This window comes from Eleginops maclovinus, chromosome 15 (assembly GCF_036324505.1).
Source record: "Eleginops maclovinus isolate JMC-PN-2008 ecotype Puerto Natales chromosome 15, JC_Emac_rtc_rv5, whole genome shotgun sequence".
NCBI lineage: Eukaryota > Metazoa > Chordata > Actinopteri > Perciformes > Eleginopidae > Eleginops > Eleginops maclovinus.
Genome location: NC_086363.1, coordinates 14,133,464 through 14,154,218, shown reverse-complemented (window position 1 = coordinate 14,154,218; position 20,755 = coordinate 14,133,464). Strand labels below are relative to the sequence as shown.

At 42.4% G+C, this 20,755-nt stretch overlaps 1 protein-coding gene across 2 annotated transcripts in view; it reads right to left on the bottom strand.

Moving 5' to 3' along the window:
• LOC134876682 (kelch-like protein 29) overlaps window positions 1-20,755 on the bottom strand; it is a 191,683-nt gene that overhangs the window by 81,813 nt on the left and 89,115 nt on the right. For both annotated transcript variants that reach the window (XM_063901738.1, XM_063901737.1), the window contains exons 4-5: window positions 14,776-14,923; window positions 11,497-12,006 (exon numbers count right to left, since the gene is read on the bottom strand). In XM_063901738.1, coding sequence (XP_063757808.1) covers window positions 11,497-12,006; window positions 14,776-14,923 — 658 coding nt within the window. The remainder of the gene's footprint in view (window positions 1-11,496; window positions 12,007-14,775; window positions 14,924-20,755) is intronic.

Here is a 20,755-nt window from a genome sequence, read left to right as displayed (position 1 = left end):
AAAACTAATGAGATGTGTTGAACACTGAATTAAGTCATAATTAAAAATTAATTAGTTAAATTGAATGCTCGACCATAAGTGGCAGTTGCTGGTCTGGTTATCTGCCACTGGAAGAAGAGAGGTGTGTGAGGCTGGGATGAGAGCTCCGATTGGTTGACTAAAAGCCAATCGCAATATTACAGTCTATTCCACAAAAAACCCCAAGGAGTATGTGTAGGGATATAATTGCATGAATTCAATTAAGATGTTTTACCATGTATAGCAACTGAACATCACTGCTGAATGGCATGAGGCAAATTATTCAGATTTATGAGAGGGGCTGGCCTAATTCTTTCCATAGAAACAGTCTCTGATTGAATAATTTATGTTTCCTTTATAATTTATATTTTTGTAGGTGTACAAATTACTTGGTGGTTTAAAATGAAGCAATATGGCAACACAAATCACTAAGAATAGCTCAAAATTGAACAATTGACCTAACCTAAATTACCTCAGTGACCAAAAAAATAAATAACAATTTCTGTCCATACTGTGGTATTTATTATTTAGCCAATGAGTGTGTCCTTCAAAAGGAAATACAATTATTATGTATGTATAATAAGAACTGCTTTTGGAAACAGAAATAAAATAGTTAAGGGATAACAGGCCTGAATGCCTTAAAAAATTCCACTTTTTAATACGAAGGCCAAGCTTAAGCATTGTCTTTTTGGATTGACTTTACCGTCACAATGCTGCTGTCTAACTCTTGTCAAGTGGCAACATGCCAATACGGCTTTTAGTTTTTTCTAACAGTATGCCACAGGAAAATATGGGAAAGCGGACTGGGCTGCGTCACAGATTAGCAAACATTCAGCTCGAGCATTATGGAGGACAGCATTGTGAAATTCAGCTTGGGGTTGAGTTATTCTTTCACCCCACAACAGAGGACATTTTCATTGTGCAAAAAACCCACTGATGCAGAAGCACACGTACAGCCATGCATACGCAGAACCGAAACACACATGCAAATGTACCTACACAAAAACAGGCACATTGCACAAACACGCAGAACTCTAGGCAAGACAATGTCATGAGAGAATAATCCTAATAATGTTGCTGGCTGGTGTAGATAACATACTGTATGCTTGGAGGGGGATTTGATTAGAAATGAGTGGGTGTGCAACGCGTCTCAATCTTCCCTTTTAATTAAATTGCTAAGTTACTACTTCTTATAAATGACTGCGAGGGCCAGTGTTCAGCCCAGCACACGTTTTAAAGCACGGTGGAAAAACAAGGTTGATTGAGTGAAATTAATCATCTGGACGCAGTTCTTGTGGATGCAACCTTTCAGTGACATCTGCGCCAACTATGTTTCATTTGTATTCACCTTGAGAGGGTGGAAAGAGCATCCACGTTTTTTCAGAGCGCCCAATTGTGTCCAAAACTAAGAGTGTGTCACACAAATCCCTGTTACTGTTACTGTTACTCTGTTGTACTGGACTGCTACTGTTCCTAGCACGCAATAAAAATAAAATCTGACCTTAAACAATCTCGGCTTCAACAAATATCAAACTTGTCTCCAGGCCCTCAGTCAGGTAGCCTGTCCGTTCTGGCATTTCATCATGAGAAGTCTGAGTTTTCACTCGACTGGAACTTTCTTCACCCCAGGCAGCAGGAGAATAAACTCACAACAGTCTAGTTGTCTTTTAAAAACCCTCCTGCAAAACCAAACTCAAGTTCATTGCATACCAGATAGTTCACATTTACTCAGCAAGGACAGTTCTATTAAAGGGAACGCGGTTGATGTTGTAAGGAGCTGAGACAGTGATAAAAGAGGGTGGGTTGAAAAGTTTGAAATGTAGTTATTAAATATTTCAATATGACCCTAACCTGACCTTTGAAATTCCAATTCAAAATGTGAATATGTCCGTAATGAACATGTTACAAAGAAGCTCAGTACCTCAAGGCCTCAACATAGTCATTAAAAAGCATTACAGTAAGACAACCTTTTCAACTTGGAAGTGGAATCTGACAATGAATGTTTTGGATGATCAAAGATTTGTGAGCAGGACAAAAGACACAGACCCAGACCACTGCTGTTGTGCAGGGAGAAATGAAGCTGGGCCACCTCTGTGGGTTACATTGCCATAAAGATGACTTTCTCAGCTGACATGACAGTCAGACCTAATATAAAACAGTTTACTTTTTAAAAGGCAACTAGTAGGGATGCCATTTTGGAAATACAAAGCACACATGCCCTTTAAATGTTGTAAATACTCTATGGAAAGGATGTGTGAGCCCCTCTAAGGATAGCCTTGAATTGTTTTTACCTTTCCGAGTATTTAAAGTGAAAATAAACCAAACGTAAAACAAAATGCAAACTCCACATGAGTACTAATTAAAAGTCTAAAGTTACTCTCTCCTCGGCTGCCTCCAACTGCTGCCTGGAACTAACAGCCTCAGCTGTGCCAGGCTTTAGCCTACCCTTCACATTTAGGAAAGACACATGCTGGTGGTCGAGCTCTGCCAGTGGCTGTGTGAGAGAAAGTAGATACGCTCCGCTGACGCTAACACCTCAACTGTGTTTATGAGTTTGGTCTGTGTACATTGCTTATAGGTGTTGCCCATGGTTGATACTTGCCTCAATGGGCTACATTTCTTCCAAGTTGACCTTAAATAGCAGGGGGACGCTGCTACAAACAGAAAAACTAGAATAAATAAATAAATACAAAATCCCATGTCACCTGTGCAGCTTAAGATAAATGTCACATCTCCCCCTGAAGACACAGTGTGTTTACTGGATAACTTTGTGAAAGTCATCGGAGCCCAGGCAGAAAGGTTGGTGGTGGGTTAGGTTGTATGTGGGAGTCTTCTCAGCAGACTGCACACCTGAGATGAGCTCCCCAAGCCTACAGTGGAGTCAGGCGAGTAATCTTTGCATTTCCTCACTTTTTTTCTCCCCGCTCTCCCTTCTTTCTTTCCTCCTCCTCTTCTATATTCCATTTCTTTTTCTCTTTCTCCATCTGTCTCCAGGGATAGAAAACTATCTATTAGGCGAGTGGACTGCCCCAAGAATTCTGATTGTGTCCAGTATGCTCCAATGCTTATGGATGGCTTTTGTGTCCTTGTAAAGTTGTAATCTAGGTTTAACTCTCAAAATATAATACTGTTTTCTAACCTGCAATTCAGCAAGGTGCATTATATAACAAAACAATGTTTGTATTGGAGAGGGGCGAAACAATGGGTAGGAAGATTACTTTAGTAGAATAATGATAGTCGTCGCCTCTAGCAACAAAGCACATTCTGTGAACCTAATAGTGCAATGGCATATTACTGTTTGGCATCTCGTTGTAAACTATCTTACTGCTAAGGGAGGCTTTATGTGTATCAAGCTTACAGACTGCAACACTATAGCCTACAAAGATCTCTTGATTGCAATTCAAGCCATTATCATTTGTCTATGTCACATAACAATTATATCTCCACATGCTAAACCAGTTGCTAACTCTGTGGAATAATGAGTTGTAGAAGGGGGGCATTCTTGCTAATATCTGGTCCTGTCATTAGTATTTATTAGATGACTTGCCTGCATTATCAAACCCATTTAAAAGTGTCTGGGTAAGGAAAAGTCTGACAGATATAAGTGAACACACCGTGAACATTAGCAGGCTAATACTGCTGAACTTCTTCTGGGTTTTTTGCTGAGAGGTTGCGCAACATCTGCTGCTGTTTTGGATACCGAGTTCTCTTCTTGTTGCAATTATGCCTTCTCGTTAGAGAGAAACATCCGCTATTGACTAACTTCCTGGTAACATCTGCTGTGTTTACACTCGGCCTCATTGATAATGCATTACTCCCTATTTCAGGGCTGATGTGCGGAATAACACAGTGACATTTGCCTTGTGGCATTAATTCCTGTCGTATTAAAAGGGTTCTAAAACTAGTGGTGTGCTGGAGATTCAGACCCATTTTATGTGTTACCTCCATTAACTTGTACACTACTATACACAAATCAATGTGTTCCCAAATAACCGAGGCAGTGGATGTTTCGTGTGGGTCTCGTATTACTGTTCCAATCCGAGACCTTTCTCTAATACTCAAAGCTGCAGCTCTGAGCGACAGTGTCACATTTTTCCAAGAATAAACAGGCAAATATTCACTTGTGTTTGTAATCTGGAATAGGATCCCAATTTATATGTACCTGTTCATGAAAAAAACATTTTGAACATTTTTTTTCGACTGCAAAAGCATTAATACAAAACTCTTATTTTTTATCAAAGATTTTACAGAAAGGTTTACATTTGTAAACCTGATACAATAGATTTTTCAATAAGATAAATAGTTGTATAGAAAAGAAAAAAAAATCAAATGCCTGCAAGCTAATGCTCTGTACAAAAATGCTGACTCCTTGTGAATTTAATAAGGCAAAAGAGATGGTCTGATTGGATGTTTCCATTCAAAACAGCCATCTGACACTTGGCCAAGCTGTCAGAGTCAAATGAGCAGTGTGGGATGACTGGACTACTTTTTCTACTCTTTAATCCCTTCAATCAAAGGTTCTACTGTCACTTTGCTAAAGCAGGCATTAGGGGGCAAAAAAAACCCAGGCTTTTAGAGAGGTGGCTAACAACTCCTAAAGAATAGTACAGCGCAAAGATGAAGTATGGAGAGCAGGGAGGAAGGAAGAAGACGAGAGGGAGGAAGGTGGGTATGGGAAGACAGGTGGAAAGTAAGGTTGGTGGGGGGGCTGGGAGTAATGCTGAGAGACAACAGCATGGGAGGGGTGATCCCGGAAGAGGGTTTGGAGATTAGTGATAGAAACAGACAGACAATTGCAGTGAAAAGGACAGGTGGGAAGGATGGGAGGAGGAGAGTATAGGTTTGGGGAGAGGGTGGAGGAGGGAGGGAGGCGAGGATGCGGTGCCCCCTCTAGCGTGGCAGGGAGCCGGGCGGTTGCACTGCGCCTGTGATTATGCATGTAGGAGCCGGGGCTGTCAGGCTCCGGGTCCTGCGTCTGTGCCGCTACTGAGCTTTATCTGGAAACGCCGGTGATTAATGGAGCCGGTGCCGCGTTCTGCATGGAGGAGGTGGACGAGGGATGATCAATCTTAATGAGCTATCCGCCGTCCCTACATTAACTGTGGGGGGATATAATGTATGGGGCTCCTGGTGGGGCTCCTCTCTTTTAAAATACGATAACGAGGGAGAGAAAGAACGAGGGCGAGCAGCTTTCCTTCCTCCGCTTATGACACACTGCCGCTGCTCAACTCAAGTTTTCTCTCCTCCTCCTCCTCCTCCTCCTCCCTCTCTGAGTGCCGAGGCCATTCTAAAAACAGTTAGACATCACAATGAAAGCCATCTTTAGCTAAGTCGAAGAGACAGAGTCAGGACGCCCTACCACATGTGCACCGCTCCAAAATGAGATGTTTGAGTCAATATCATTAATATGTAGGCCCCATATAGACTTGTCTGCCAAGGTTACTCATAAGCATATCTCCTTGGTACTGCATGTATTAATTTTGGTAAATTACCTGCACATAGTGATTAGAATATATTTCAACCTCATAAATTATTTGTAACTTTACCAGCTGAGAATTCATTTTCGGTTTCAACAATAGCTACCTAGACTGAAGGAATGCTGTAGGAGTGACTTAAAATAATAACACACTTTAAAATCCATGCATTAAATATTCCAAGTTTAGCCTGTTTTGTATTCATAATAACCGCAAGTTCTGCTTTAGCTAATCCTGATGTGGATAGCTTTAAGATAATCGCCTCTAACAACAACCGCAGTGACTTTAATTAATTTACCGCTGCTAACACCGCAGACGCTGATCCGAGTCAGCATATTGGAAATTAAAATTAAAAAGGGAAAAAAACCTCTTAAAGCAGAATCAGTATTATAATTGTCGCAGGGAAAGACATACTTTTGTATGATTTGCAGTGAGGATCTGGTGTGTGAAAGAGAGGCAGGGACAGAGAGAGAGGCAGATAAATGAAAGGGAGGGTTTAATTAATGTGCTTGCTGTGATTAATGGTCTCAGTGTGGCTATCACAAACTGGCTGTGTTTTTAATAACTGGTTTGAACAGCTTGTCATGCTATAGTATATTCCTGTGGTTATTTCAGGAAGAATATTTATGCATCACTGACCAAACTGATATGACTGTATGCCTTACATCTACCTATAAATGTAGCTACTTTAGTCAGTGAGTATCTCCGAGTTTAGAGATTTGCTATCACACCTGTGATGGAAACTTCTGGAGCAATGGAGACGAAACTGAGAGAGACATGGGTGGCAAACACTGAAGGTTTATAATGAAGGTAATGGCCGAAGAATTGACAAGACATTTGCTGCAGCCAGGAGTTCACAGAGCGGTTGCCCGACCAATTCTGAAGATCTACTACAATACGAGGTTTTAACTAGTTCGGAATGGACAATCAACATTCTTCAGTTGCCAGACTAAACATGGATATGGATCCTAAATCTAACTACAGCTGTCGTAGTTGGAAAAAGAATGTACATCAGGAAACCTACGTTCCAGATAAGAAGGGCTTCTAGACGTCCCTAAACAATAAATTATCTCATGTCAGCTTGTGCTCGCTCATAGGCTGGCATCAACAATGCGCCCAAGCTGCCCCTCCTTAAGGGAGATTACAGCAACCCGAAGGCCAAAGAACTATGCCGTGGGAATAGAGACAGAAGAAGGAGAAAATTATAAACTATGTCAAAGGTTAAACACCTAAGCAACATATTCCCTAACAACACCCACAGACATCAGGATCAAATCCAATAAACAACATCAAATGATACAACCATACATTAGAAATGTTGATTCCAAAATAACCTTTGATGATGTATGACAGTCGTCGTGAAGGGAGGCTCATTTCTCCCTTAAATCAACAGCACTTTCACACACAGCTTGACCTTAGTCACCCTCTTACTAATTTGGTCATCCATAATTTCCACACTTAAAAGTAATATCAGGGTAATAATTGGACAGCAATACCACAGTGCCAATATGCTTTGTCAAAAAGTAAACAAAAGGAAAACATAATACAAATCTTATTAAGGCCACAGTTTGAATAACGCAGGGAAGAAATGGTTACAGCAGAGGAGAGGTGAGGATGTGAAGCTGCGCCGGTCTCGCAGTGGCAAAGTAAAGCACTGATCTTAACTCAGCAAGGCATCTTAATTGCATTCACTAGCAGCTCTGGAGCAGCCTGGCCCCCAGATGATGGCTGATGTGAGCTGACTGGAAGATGAACTTCCTGGGCAGAGAGGAGGCTGGGTGCCGTAGATGTGAGGAGGATTACGTCCTTCTCTTGAAGTGGGTGTGTGTGGTTCATACTTGAGTGCACTTACGCATGTGATCGTCTGTGTGCATATGTGCGTCTCCACCGATGTGTGTGAAAGAGCCGAAGTGGGGACCTGTAAAGGTCAACGAGGTGGAAAGACGTATTAAAATGAAGTCTGACGAGGAGAGGGGGGGGGGCTAATGCTCAGTAAGACAGCTGGTGGCCTGACAGATCTGTCTCTGAACCCAACCTTCAATCTCAACAACCCCTTCGAAAACTTGTCGAGGCTTTGCTTCATCTACTCATTATTTTTTAAGCATTTACCAACCAGAACTGTGTTTCCATCAGCATCACAGTTTGCAGCAGGCACCAACAGGCGTCTCAGTTTACACTATGCTGAAAAACAATATCAAAAACATAATCTGAGTATTAACCTTTAAAAACAGGCTGCAGATGTGGAAATAAGAGCTTTCCTTTGATATTAATGTGTTTTTCAGTCGTGAGCTGCCTTTAAATGGTGCTCAATCACGTTTGCAGTGAGCGAGTGTGTCCCTGCTGAGCTCTCCACTAGCTTCTCTCGGCTGATATTCATCAGGACAGCCATCGATTTTAATGACTCGGTCAATAGACACGCAGCGACTCCGCTCCCAGCATCTCCCTTTCTCTCATCTTCACCCTATCTCTGCATCTAGCTTCTCTTCTAGGCTGCTGATCCTTTTTTGTTTTCTTTATTGTCCATTTCGTACAAAGCGAGTCATCCTGTGTTCCCACATACAGGTAAATGTGCCGATAGTTGTGATTGCTGTTGCCTGAGCTACAGATATGGATAAAATTATTATTATAAGTGTTTCCCCTCTGTGGGACGAATAAAGGATTCTGATGAAAAACTTGGCGAGATTCTATTTTTTGAAAGGGACAATAAAAGATTTCCAAAAGTAGGTGGTGTGAAGGAAATTAACAATTGCCAAGTAGGTTTGATTTGTACACTATGACAGGCAGGTAAAATGGAAAGCCCCTGCTGTGGATGGAGAAACCAGGTAGGCAGATCACAGCCCGGTGACTGACATTTCACAGCAGGAGCTGAGGTTGAAACTGCCTTTAAGCTGCTCTGCGCGTATCTTAGCACAAACACACAAACATATGGCTCTTAGACAGGCATACGCAAACACATGTACTATATACTGTACACAGAAAACACACCGAATAATACGTATACTGACACCCACACAGAAAGCGAGGAGCACACAGTTGTTGATGTGCCCACTGATGCAGAGAGAAGACAAATTGCTCCCTTTGAAGGCACAGCCAAATCAAACACGGAGTGTGATTTCTGTCACTGTGGTGTTTGGCTTTAAGGCTGGAAGGCTGACATCTGACAAAACATCTATGCAGTCACACCCAAGAAGTTGTGCAGGCGTGTCAACCGCACACACATTTGTACGCACACATGCATGCGCAGGCACGTACAGCAGTCTGTTGTAAAACTGGATTAAGGAGGAAGAGCTCTGTCAGCTCCTCCAAGATCCAGGCTTTTGCCATCAAAAAGCCACAAAACCTCCTCTGCACATCAGCGCTGACTAGCATTATGTCTGGAGGCTCAACCTTTTTTTTGTTGTTTCAATGCACAAACATGCTTTCTTAAGCGGTGGCTTTAGTGTTCAAATTATTTGTCCAAAAATCTCTTCTGAAACCCCCCTGACGTGGGATGCCCCATCAGGATTTGAATGTTGCAAGTAGGGCTGCTTGATTATAGTAAAAATCTTGATCATGATTATATTATGACATGACCACATCTTGTTTTCATAAATACTGGAAACTAAAATCTTAATTGGAATTTGAGTAATTGATAGCAGTAGTTGCAAGTAAATACTGTCGTGTATTTTAATATTTAAATGACCACCAGAGTAGTGAACACATCCTCACAAAATGCTTAAATCTGCAAGGGATTTCCATTTTACCATGTCTGTGAGGATGATAACTCCTCAGCTATTCAAGCAAATTCTCCAACATGTCAGCAGCACACTGTGCACCTCATTTATTCCACATTTTGGCTTTTACCCCAGAAGCCCTGACTAGGTTGGCCATACATGAGTGGATTGGTGTACAGTTTTTTTTCCAATTTGTATTGCTCTTGTAAATTTCTTGAGGTAAAAATGAAGTCAATGTGTTTGTTTATGTGCAGCAAAAAGCACAAGAAGTACACCATGTCCGTCTGTGTGAGCTGGTCCTGGGACTTGCCGCTTCCTTTTATGCTAGATCAGATTTGCCAACCCTCTTATCCTCACCTCAGCCATTTGAGGGCTGCAGAAACGCTCACCTCTAGCCTGCAGCTGCTTTACTTTATTTGCACTTTTATTTTGTGAAGGCAAAAAAGTGACCAACAGAAGATTAAGAAACTTGTACCAGAAGTGAGCCAGAATGCAGTTCGGAAGAGCTAGCCCTCCGTATTTTACCAGTATGCCACTACAGCAGGACACTACATCCACATTGTAATGAAGTGTTAATTGATTTAAAAAGTGTAGAGTGCATTGGATTAGTGGTGGCCTAGGATTTATGACATCTCAGAGACAGCAGAAAGCAGGGAGGGATAGTAAAAAAAAGACAGGAAGTGGCAGAGATAAAGAAAGACAGAGAAGCACTGACAGATGGACAGCAGTGGGCAGTGTCTTGAGGGGTAGGGCAATGGGGATGGGGGGGGCATCGTTGTGACGGCTGCTAAGTTAAGTGTTCCTGTCAGGGGAGAGAATGCTGAAGATATGCCACAGCCGCTAATTTACTGTTGCTCAATGTTTTCCCCATGTTCACTGTTCTTGCGACTTACTAATGTCTATTCAATGCCAAGCAGGGATGGAAAAATAACAACTCAAAAGGAAATGTGACAGTCAAGAGTCTGTATTTACAGTTTGACCTTCATATGGGCCTGCACAAAATTTCCAGTGCATATTGTGTCTAGAAATTGAAACAGGGATGTTTTCCTCTCTGCCTTTGAAATACAGCAGCTGACAAACTGTTACCATACAAACTGAATGTATTAACTTTCCGATAACATGAATCACAGGGACAGCATCTGCAGAGTTTTAACAGTCCTACAGTGTTGCCACGCTTATATAAAAGACTCTGTATAAATACTGTAATTCAAATTGAACTCTAGTTTCTTTGGCCTGTAAGACGAAGGTCAATGCATTTTGACATGCACTTGTTAAATTAATTGTGACATTCTATTCGACACATAAGCTGAAAAGCTCTCATTCGATATAGGCCAGACCGAGCAAAGGAGCCCCTCTAATTATCCATTGCCAATTCTACCTGCAGTCTCATTTCAATGTATCCCAGGCAGTCCTCAACATAATTGCTTTTTTGCAATCTACAAGTTCATTTGCACACATTTTATTGATCAAAATGAGTCAGGAAAAAGAAAACAATCTAAACCTAAATTAAAAGCTTCATTAAATGTGAAAATTGGTCAGGGAATTGCGAACATCTGTTTCTGGTGCCCTGCGTCATAAAACCCCAAGGTTAAACCAAACACCAATTTACGGCTTGCAGACTCAGGCGTGAGTTGGAGCTGTGAAGCACCTTCACAAACACAGTCAACAAGGCTTCCAATGATTTGAGTGAATGATGTGAGTGCAGGCACTGAAAGCTCCTCCTGCCTTGTGTTTAGTGGGCCTGGTGATATTGCAACTGAGAGCGGAGGATAAACCTGACACACTTTTAACCAATTTCAGAGCACAACAGTGCTGCTGGTGTATAGTCATTTCAGATCTGTACAACATGTTCTTTCCAAAGAATCCACTGTAGGCTGTATTACAGGGTTTTGGAAGCAGCTATCTCGCTGATGCTTTAGGTGTACCTCTGCTTCTCTTCGACCCTGGAGCAGATTTGAAGCCAAATGACTCTGTTTGCAAGTTGTATTTTAACAAACCTATCTTGAGTGTTTGCTGCCTTGTTTATGACTGCTGGCATCTGAAACGGCCCTGTTAGATGTAGGGCAGAGACTTAAGCATTTTCAAGCACAACCCTGCGTAAGGGGAGGTCAGAAAGAATAGAGAGCTAAGAGTCCTTTGATTTAATACCTAATACCTTCTTGGCTTGGATTCACAGCTCACAGCCAGCTAAAAGAAATGTGCTGTGATTCAAGCTTTCACAGAAAGTCATGACAGGTGTCAGCAAGAGAGAGATTTTTTCTTTTAAAACACACGTGGCCATCTGTGCTTACCTTTAGGATGTCCCGGGTCGCTGAACTCGTACTTCCCCATCCCGACGGTGCGCAGCATTTGCACCCCGTTAGGAGCGTCCTGATTGTCTCCGGCTGTGGTCTGGGCGTGTGCTGCTGCCGCCTGTCCGTTAGTCAAAGGCAGGGCGGGGTGCTGGAGGAGGCCGGGGTGAGAGGTTAAGTGGCCGTTGCCCATGACGCTGTGAGGGTTCGGATGAACAACGTGGTTGGCTTGGGCTGCGAGAGCAGAGGGAATGGAGGGGTACGGAGGCTGCCCGGGCATGCTGAGCACCATGGAGGGAGGCTGCTGGGTGGAGTGGGGCGTCAGCTGGAAGTGGGCGGTCATTAGAGGGTGTTGCGGGGGAACTGGTGCTTGGATGGATGGGGTTACCCCTATGATGGGTGACTGCGCAGTCACGCTGTGGCTGAAGGAGGGAGGTTGGGCGAGGGCGTAGGTGTGGGGCAGGAGGCTGGGCTGGCTGACAGCTGCTACTGGTGGAGCCCAGGCAGGACCTTTAGACAACATAAGATAAAAGGGAGAGATTAATCAATTGTTTATTCGGCCTTCACATAAATCGCTGTTTATACTGTAGCTATAATATATTATTTACAAGTCGTAGACAGGGCAAAAAAAACCAACCCAAATTCCAGATTGATTTTAAGGAAGATCAAATAAAGACCGAGTACCGCATGAGAAGTGGATTCCAGCTTGAGCTCTCCACACCACATCTGTCTGTGTGCTGCTTCGCTTCAGTCCAAGTTTGTTTTTGACTTAATATCAATCAAACATATCTGCAGCGATTTACATATCTGTTCCCAAGATCAACATCATAATAAGATTAGGAGATTTACTTTTCTACACTAAAACGAATGCTTTTCTGAATGTGAAAATCGACAGCATAGAAAACATAGAATCGACAGCATTATCTGTGTAGGAGTTTACCCTAACACTCTGAGCCAATCGTTTTTTAACCCTGAGGGCATAGTGCTGAGGGTGTGCTCGGCCCTTTTGGCCCTGAACGCTGCCTCCCTCGCTCACTCATTTTCTCCTACTCCTTCATCTGTAGCTCCTCCCGCCATGGTCCAAACTCCAAAAATAGCATCCCAGTCTGCCAAAGAGCCAAAGGCTAAATCACAGCAGGCAAAAAGCAATGAAAAAAAAGTCCACATTATTCATGAAACTGGCCCTGCTGATATAATAGTCCGGCCTGAAAGGGATGGAGACAGGCAGTGAGAAGAAAAGAACAAAAGATAAAAGGGTGGGGATGGAAGACTCCAGAGGACAGTTCATTATTCACGTCATTGAGCTTTTACCAACACTTTTTAATTTCCCTTATTTTGTGGCTCATCTTGATAAAAGGATTCAAATTAAATGGGTTAGTACAAGAACTCTACATTTTACTGTATGAAGTTTCAAGTGTTTAATGCAGCGATGATGTTGATAAGAATTTAAAGACTCCGTACTCCCATTTTATGTTTTTGTCCCTAACAATTTCTTTGACCTTTAACCAGCTAAATAAATAATTCATTGATCAAAGAATTGTATTATCATGACCCAACGTTGGCCTACATTCAAAAGGTCCTTTCTGGAAAGTTCAACAAAATGTGCATTAATATTACATGTAATATATAAATGTATCAGGCTGGCTGTGTTCTATCGCATAATTATGAGTTAAAAAATGCAATGTTATCTTTTGAAAATTCCATGTCCTTTTTTTGTATTCCACAATTTGCTTAGGTCTAAATCATGATGTCCAAACAAGAACTATTTTCGCACGAGAGTAAAGTAGAAATAAAACTTCTAAAGGATAAACTTTCTTGAACAGACACAACAGTGAAGTTTCTGTTGAAAGAAAACGTTGATTAATTCTGCCACACTTGGCAGAAGAACTTTCTGGCAACACAGTTCAGTGAAGTGTGGAGAGGAGCTGGCTTCGTTGCAAACGCCAGTCACAGTTTGAAATAGCGCACACATGCAAATCAATATGCAACACTATGCTCCGAATTGAGTGTCATATGCGACAGTGTGCTGGGTTTGGGACATCTCACTCTCCTCAAAGTTTACTCCAAGCTGAAGTGTGGGTGTAGGAGCCGTGATGGTGGGTGGTGGTGGTGGTGGTGGGGGGGGGGGGGGGGGGGGGGACGAGGCCTTGTTCACTGACGCACTATAATAAGACCTCCACCACTTCATGGTCAATTCAGCCTGCCCCTCAGTGCACAGCAGGGGGGCACACCGCCGCAGTGCTCCATACACTGATATCACAACAGCATGCTTCCATGGGAGATCCCAACTCCTACAAAAGCATCCCTCCTGGGTCAAACTGATTAATAATTCATTCAAGAAGCAATCTATATGTAAGATATGCGAATTCCAATTAGATGGAGAGACGCACAGGCAGTAGCAAGAGGGCAGAAACATGTTTTGATGCTTTTGCTATACCACAGAGTAGCAGCTGTCTACAAACTGGATTTGGTGAGCAGGAATTTCCAGTGGAACATGCTCTGTGCCAGTTTTATTCTTAAATGAGTGACATTTGTGATGAGCAGGAGGCAGAGGCCAGCAGAGCGATGGAAGGAAATTAACTGCTCTAGGGCATAGCCATTCTGGGTGAGTTCATTACAATAAGAGTAAAACACTTCAACAATGGCTTAACCCGTTGATGTCAGGCGTGCGCACTGCACTGCTGTGCCACTGTTGTTCTGTACACGATGTAAAAGGGGCATGAATAGAATAAGGTCAAAATTTAAATTAGATCTGGTGAAGATCATTTGGAGGACTTTCTCTTCAAAGGTTTAATTTAGACTAAATCAGCTTCATTTAGTGACACTATAACATGAACAAGGACAATAAAATGAGAGCATAGTGAAGGTGGTCGGGGACTGGAAGCCTGTGAGTGTGTGCACTTTACCAATTTTTTTTACTCCTATCAAACTGACATTTCTATAATTATATACAGTAAATAGTTGAGCTGGTTTATGGAAAGATGGTGTTTTGGAATGTTAATTATGCATGATTGTGTATGTAAAGTATGCTGTTGTGGAGGCATGTGTATTTTATGTAGGGCAAAGCAGCAAATATGTCTCATTAGCATTAGATGCTAATGTAGCTGGCCAGAGCTGTCCGAGGTGTAACACAAGTGGGTGCAAGCAATTGGTCCGTGTACATGCAAGCATCTGCTGCTGTGCAATGATGAAAAACTTGCATCAGGTGGTGCGGGTGCTTGTGTCTGTCAGTACGTAGGCACACCTGTATGTTAATGTTGTGTATGTGTGATTCATTACCAGTGGGCTCGTTTTCTCGATGTTGCTTGGCAGGGGGCTCATCTGTATCCCAAGGTGTGAGCTGGTTGATGGGTGTCTGCCCCCACCTCACCCCTGGGGCCAGCAGCAGTCCTGGGGTCTGGTTATCTCCGGGAGACAGACCTGATACCTAAAGAAAAGCATAAAAAACAATATAACTCATGAGAGTAGTATGAGAAAAAAATAAGAGAATAGAAAAGTGGACAATCTGGAGGAGGAGGCAGTGGGGAGGATGAAAACAAAGCTGGATTGAGAACCCCTCCCATCCCTCCATGCAGAGCTAGTGGAGAGGAGGACAACGTTCAGCCACAGACTCATCCCTCTTCGGCACAACACTAAGCTCCTCGGGGTTGTGCATGTAGCCATCACGCTGCAAAACCCATACTGTACATACATAAAATCTGTTAGTACAAATGCCTTTGACCTGCACTCGCATCTGCACACATCCATGTAAATATATTTAATAACCTGAACTTAAATATGGTTATATGTTTATTCAAATGATCAATGTTTTGCCTCGTGATATGTCTCGTTTTAACTGTTATTTTTATAAGGTTATTTTTAATGTATTATCCTCTTATGAATCTGTACTGTCTTGTTTTTCACTCTCACTCTGTTGCTGTTTTAAACTCCTGAATTTCCCCACAGGAAAATAAAGTTCCATGTTATCTTAATAAGGACCAAATCTACTTGTGTCACTTGATCAATAAATCCCAACCGGTGCAGCTTTGGTGAAAATACAATATTATATGTTATAGCTAGAATGAAAAAAGCAACAAATCACAGTCATCAATCTGTTTTTAAAGGTCTTGAAGGGAGCTGTGATGATTGAGCACAGTATATTATTAGGAGTAAGTGAGTGAGTGCTGATTACAGACTATATGTAATGGGAACGAGGGCAAAAATAATCTTGTTCACAGCCTCAAGAGTATTTGCAGAAAGACCAGTATTTCTCCTTTTTATATACTAATAACAATTAATGTTCTAGTGTAGGCAAAATTCAAATTCAGATCCTTCCCCGAGACTTTGTATATCTTAATTTTGCAATGAATTAAACATTGCGTTCAGTCAAGTGAGATAATAGTATTCTGAACACAAATACAACAAATAAAGTAAACACAATGAAATCCTTTTTGCAGGCATGAGAGAAGAGAAAAATGTAATTTCAAAAAAGAAAATGAAAAGCTGGGAGACAATGTGTGGATGCGTTTGGGCAAATCCAATGCAACTTCACCAGACCAAACTAAGAGCTCCCTAAGCCGTTCTATGCACCCACAACTTTTTATATTTGCTCTGGTAGGGGGGTGAGGAATGTTATCAGGCGAGCCCAGGCTGATGAAAACACCGGGTCAATCACCACTGGACCCCTGAGCAATATTGGCCTCTCCCTGTCTGCAGCTTGGACGCTTGGGCTAACAACCAGGCAGGGAGAGGGCAGAGCCAAGCCCGATTCCCCCCTCGACCCAGCAGGCCTCCTGAGTTAATAGAAAAGACCTGGTCACCAGGCCCCTCCTGTGTCCCCCTGGCTGATCCCTCCATCCCTCCCTCCATCCTTCAATTCCATTATCCTCCCTGACCCGGCGTCCACTTTATCAAGCATGCCATCGTGCATTTCGACAGCTGTGTCGACAAAGCCCAACCACGACAAAAATGCGAACCAAACATTTCAGTTGGCAGTAAATTAATGTTTGGCTTTACATATTGCATCGATCCCGGTGCAGGAAAAATTGAACCTCCCTGCTGCAAGATGGATTTATCACAGCTTTACAGAGCCTTTAACACTTAAAGACATTACATGGTGTTGATGCAGCCAAACATCTGCTCCGTAATAAACAACTTCACAATAGCACACAGGTTCAATGAGTGTCACTGGCTTGATAAATTCATACTGAAAGTTATCTGACAGTTTGTAAGTGCTAGGGGCAAAAGAAAAAAGAAAAAAAAAACAGCGAAGGGAAACATCCCAAGGCAAAGTAAAGGACAGAGTGATGGAGTGAGAGAATGAAGCTGGGTTTAGGGCGAGAACGGCTGTCAAGTCTTTTTGTCCAGCTCAACCTGTCGGCTTCAGACAAGAGAAAACTGAAATGGTTTACTCAGAGAATGCCCTAAGCACTCAATTCAATACGAGAACCCTGGAGACCCCGGGAAGGAAAAATTCGGACCATTTTCAAGGTGAGGAGTTGTTTTCTATAGCCCTCTATTTGTTTTAATGAGACTTTTTTCCTCTTTCGCGCTGTGCTTTACTGTATTCCTCTCCAGTCATGCTTTACCTTCCCCTATATAAAGGCTACTCCTCATTACCTCGCAGAGTTTACTTGCACTTTTCTTTGGCCCTGCACCTGCCTTAATATTATTCCCTCATTAAATCTCCCACCCATTTACTCAAAACAGGATAAAAAACTGAAAAAAGCTCTTCTGCTGAAAGGTAATTCAGCTGTCACAGTCTTAGCGGGTGGGAAAAGTTTCTTAGTCAGCGCCATCACTGACAACATATCAGCTGGGCTCAGGAACAATTCTGAGTTGAAAATGATCAAGGTTAGATGGGAAATACACACACTGTGGAAACACAGGTGTGTATGCACACACACAGCAGGTTCAATGCACACACACACACACACACACACACACACACACACACACAGCATGTTCAGTGCACACACACACACACACACACACAGCAGGTTCAGTGCACACACACACACACACACACACACACAGCATGTTCAGTACACACACACACACACACACACACACACACACACACACACACACACACACACACACACACACACACACACACACACACACACACACACACACACACACACACACACACACACACACACACACACACACACACACACACACACACACCAGGAGATTTCAGATGGGATGTTTATTAAGATGGCAGACTTGCTGCTGGTAGGAAGGAAGGGACTGGAGCTTCTGGGACAGCGCCTGTCATTTTCTCTCAATTGTATTTGCTCTCCTCATTTCCAGTCCCCTCCTCCCTGGCCGCCCATTATCACTGGGCAGCAGATGGTTTCCTCTGACTCGACAAAAACCATGCTGGAGTGGAGGAGGGGAGCCAGATAAATAATTTTCGTGTCATGCCAAGCCATTCTGTGTTTGTTGTCAAGCTGGCTGGGGATTTATTTTTTATTACTGAAGCAAACATTAGTGCATATGGACCACATACTGCAAACGTGGAATATGGAACTTGCATACTTACAGTATACACATTCATTTCCATATGTTACTGAACGCACACATTAGGATTCTTCCTAATTCCGAAGCAGATGAACCTTGAGTTTTGTCTCTGCACACAATGCACACATGCAATTCACAGCAGGAATTGGCTTGTTCAATGGGTTAACTGATTCATTGTTCGATATATAGAAGATAGACAGTTTCAAATGCGTAATACAATTTCCCAAAGCCAAATGGGACACATTTACATTGCCTGTAAACAGCAAATAGTCCATGAAAAAGGATTTTCACCGATGTGTTTTTGTGTTGTAAAAGCAATAGGGTTTTATTTAATTCAGTATGGCCCTCCATCTTCATTCAAGTTGCCCTTCAAGCCTTATTCAGAATTTGAACAGGATATCCATCTGCTCCTCTTGAGCAATCACAAATGCAGTTACACATAAGCAAACAAATGCACGCACAGAACTGCAAGGTTCATTCCCCTTTATTAAACGTCAGACTGTTGCAAATATGCCAAATCAGTGTATTGTAGAGAGCAAGATAAAATCAAGATGCATTGGGCCTGAATATATACTTTTGCTCTTCCATCCAGGTAGACAGCAGTCAGAGTCTGGCTAGCGTATCAGTTATTTTCTTGGACATAGGGAACACTGACATCTGTCATTATGTGCTCCCTGCCATATCGCAATAGTAAGCAGCATTAATGCCTACCAGAACATCCTGCCACTGGCCACCATCTGCTTTGGGTACATATAGGAGGGGCCGTGTGGTGAGCCAGGGCTCTCGGCTTTGATTGTTTTTAGTTATCCACAACATCCACATCCAAACAAACAGAAAACGTTTGCTTATGCCTTTGTGTTTGCCTTTGCATTTTGTTCAAGCCAGTCTTTCTCTGGCTGAGTTATTGCACCAGTTCAATCCTATAATAACACGGTTTAGGACACCAGGCATCCATATAAAACTACCACAATGGACATTCTGCATAAGCTGCAGCTCTTTGTGCCTATTGTGTTTTTGGTATGGGCCAGTATACCTAAGATTTGAACATGTAGTGGTCCAATCCAGTTAAGAGAGGGCTTTAGTTTCCCAAGAGAAATCACTTTATTGCTCGACTCGACTCGGGGAGAAATAGAAAGTAAGAGCGAGAGAGAGGGATGAGTATGTCTATAACACCCAGGGCCCACTGGGGTAAACAACGTTTCAGCACACACTGATCAAATCAACTAACTGCTATGAGATTTAATAACAGGTCTGGACGAAAAAAGCAGTGTAGTGAGAGGTTTTGAGAAAAGCAAGAGAAAGAGAAGAAGAAAAAGAAAGGGGGGTTGAAGGGGAGCTTGGGCCTTTAATGGCGAACAAGCTAGCACAAACACTCACATAAAACAGGCAGGTCACAATAGCACAGTGAAAAGCTAATCTAGTGAAATGTCATTAGCACAACTGCCATACACAATGAGAGGTGCAAGATGCAGGCCAGTTTTACACTGGTTAATAATGTTATACCTTATAAGGTTCAGTGTTACACTAGTGGCAACGCTCTCAGAAAGAATAGCAGAAGAAGAGGTTCACTGATTTCAATCCGCTGGCATGACAATCAGGCCTATTAATAGGTAGTTGTTTTCCTGATAGGTTTATCTGTTAATCTATTCTAAATAGATCTACCAGGATGTCCCTGGTTTTTGGTGGTCCAGCGTGGAGCCATCATTATGGATTAATTTAAATGCATACAAAAAAAACATCTCCTCAGACTGCACACTATCTCCGGGGAGATGCATGTATACAAATGTAATTATAAACCAAATTTCAATAACAGCAGTCACCGCCGAGTATTGCTATATTTTGTGTACGCGTAAAATAATATTGCATTGTAAGCCCACACCAGCAGCACATATTTCTTTAAAAAAACTATGCGTAGGAGAGGAAATGAAATTCAACTCCGACAGAATAGCTTTTTCTTCCCTTTGGCCAGGCATGGACAGATACAGCGAATTTGGCTGAAATGTGGAGGGTGATGGAAATAATGGCTTTCCTTTGGAGGAAAAAAAGAGAAGAAAATGGCAGTGAAGGAGTGAAAGATTGAGAGGCAGAATAAGACAAACCCATCCATCAAATAGCCTCGTATCATTGCCTTTGACAGATCATTTTCAGTTTTTCTAAAATGGAGGAGAAAAAAAGATATTTTTCCGTCTCATGCTCCGTCCAAAAGCTCGAACCAAGTGTGGTCTGACACTGACCAGCAACGCTAAGGAGAGTACAAAAGCGCACAACTCATTTTCTTTCGAACATTATTCACTTACTGTATAGAGGTATCTCTTTTCCATGACAACGCGCTGACACCTAAATGTGAAGTGGATTTGTTCTGGGTTTCCGTCATAATGGTGCTGAATGCTGGAGCCGAACCACGGGGCGGCTGTGTCCAATCTATTAGACTGGAACATAGCAGAGCATCTCACGAGTAAACAAAGAGTCTACTGCGCCATTTTTTTGGCAGCCATCTTAAAACGGATTGGTGCTCCAACATGCCGGACAGCATAATGCGATAGAAGGAGAAGGTGCGTATTCAGTGTGATGGCTGCATACTGAAGGGCAGGGAGAAATCGGGTAATACTTTTCCTTTTTCTGCACAGGATCCATTGTATTTCACTTAAACATGTTAACAGACACTGCGACTCGATATATCAACTGCATCGCAGAAGACACAAAGTGTTGCATTGTTGAACTTAAAAAGCGAAATCTTGGGTTATGTTTTAAC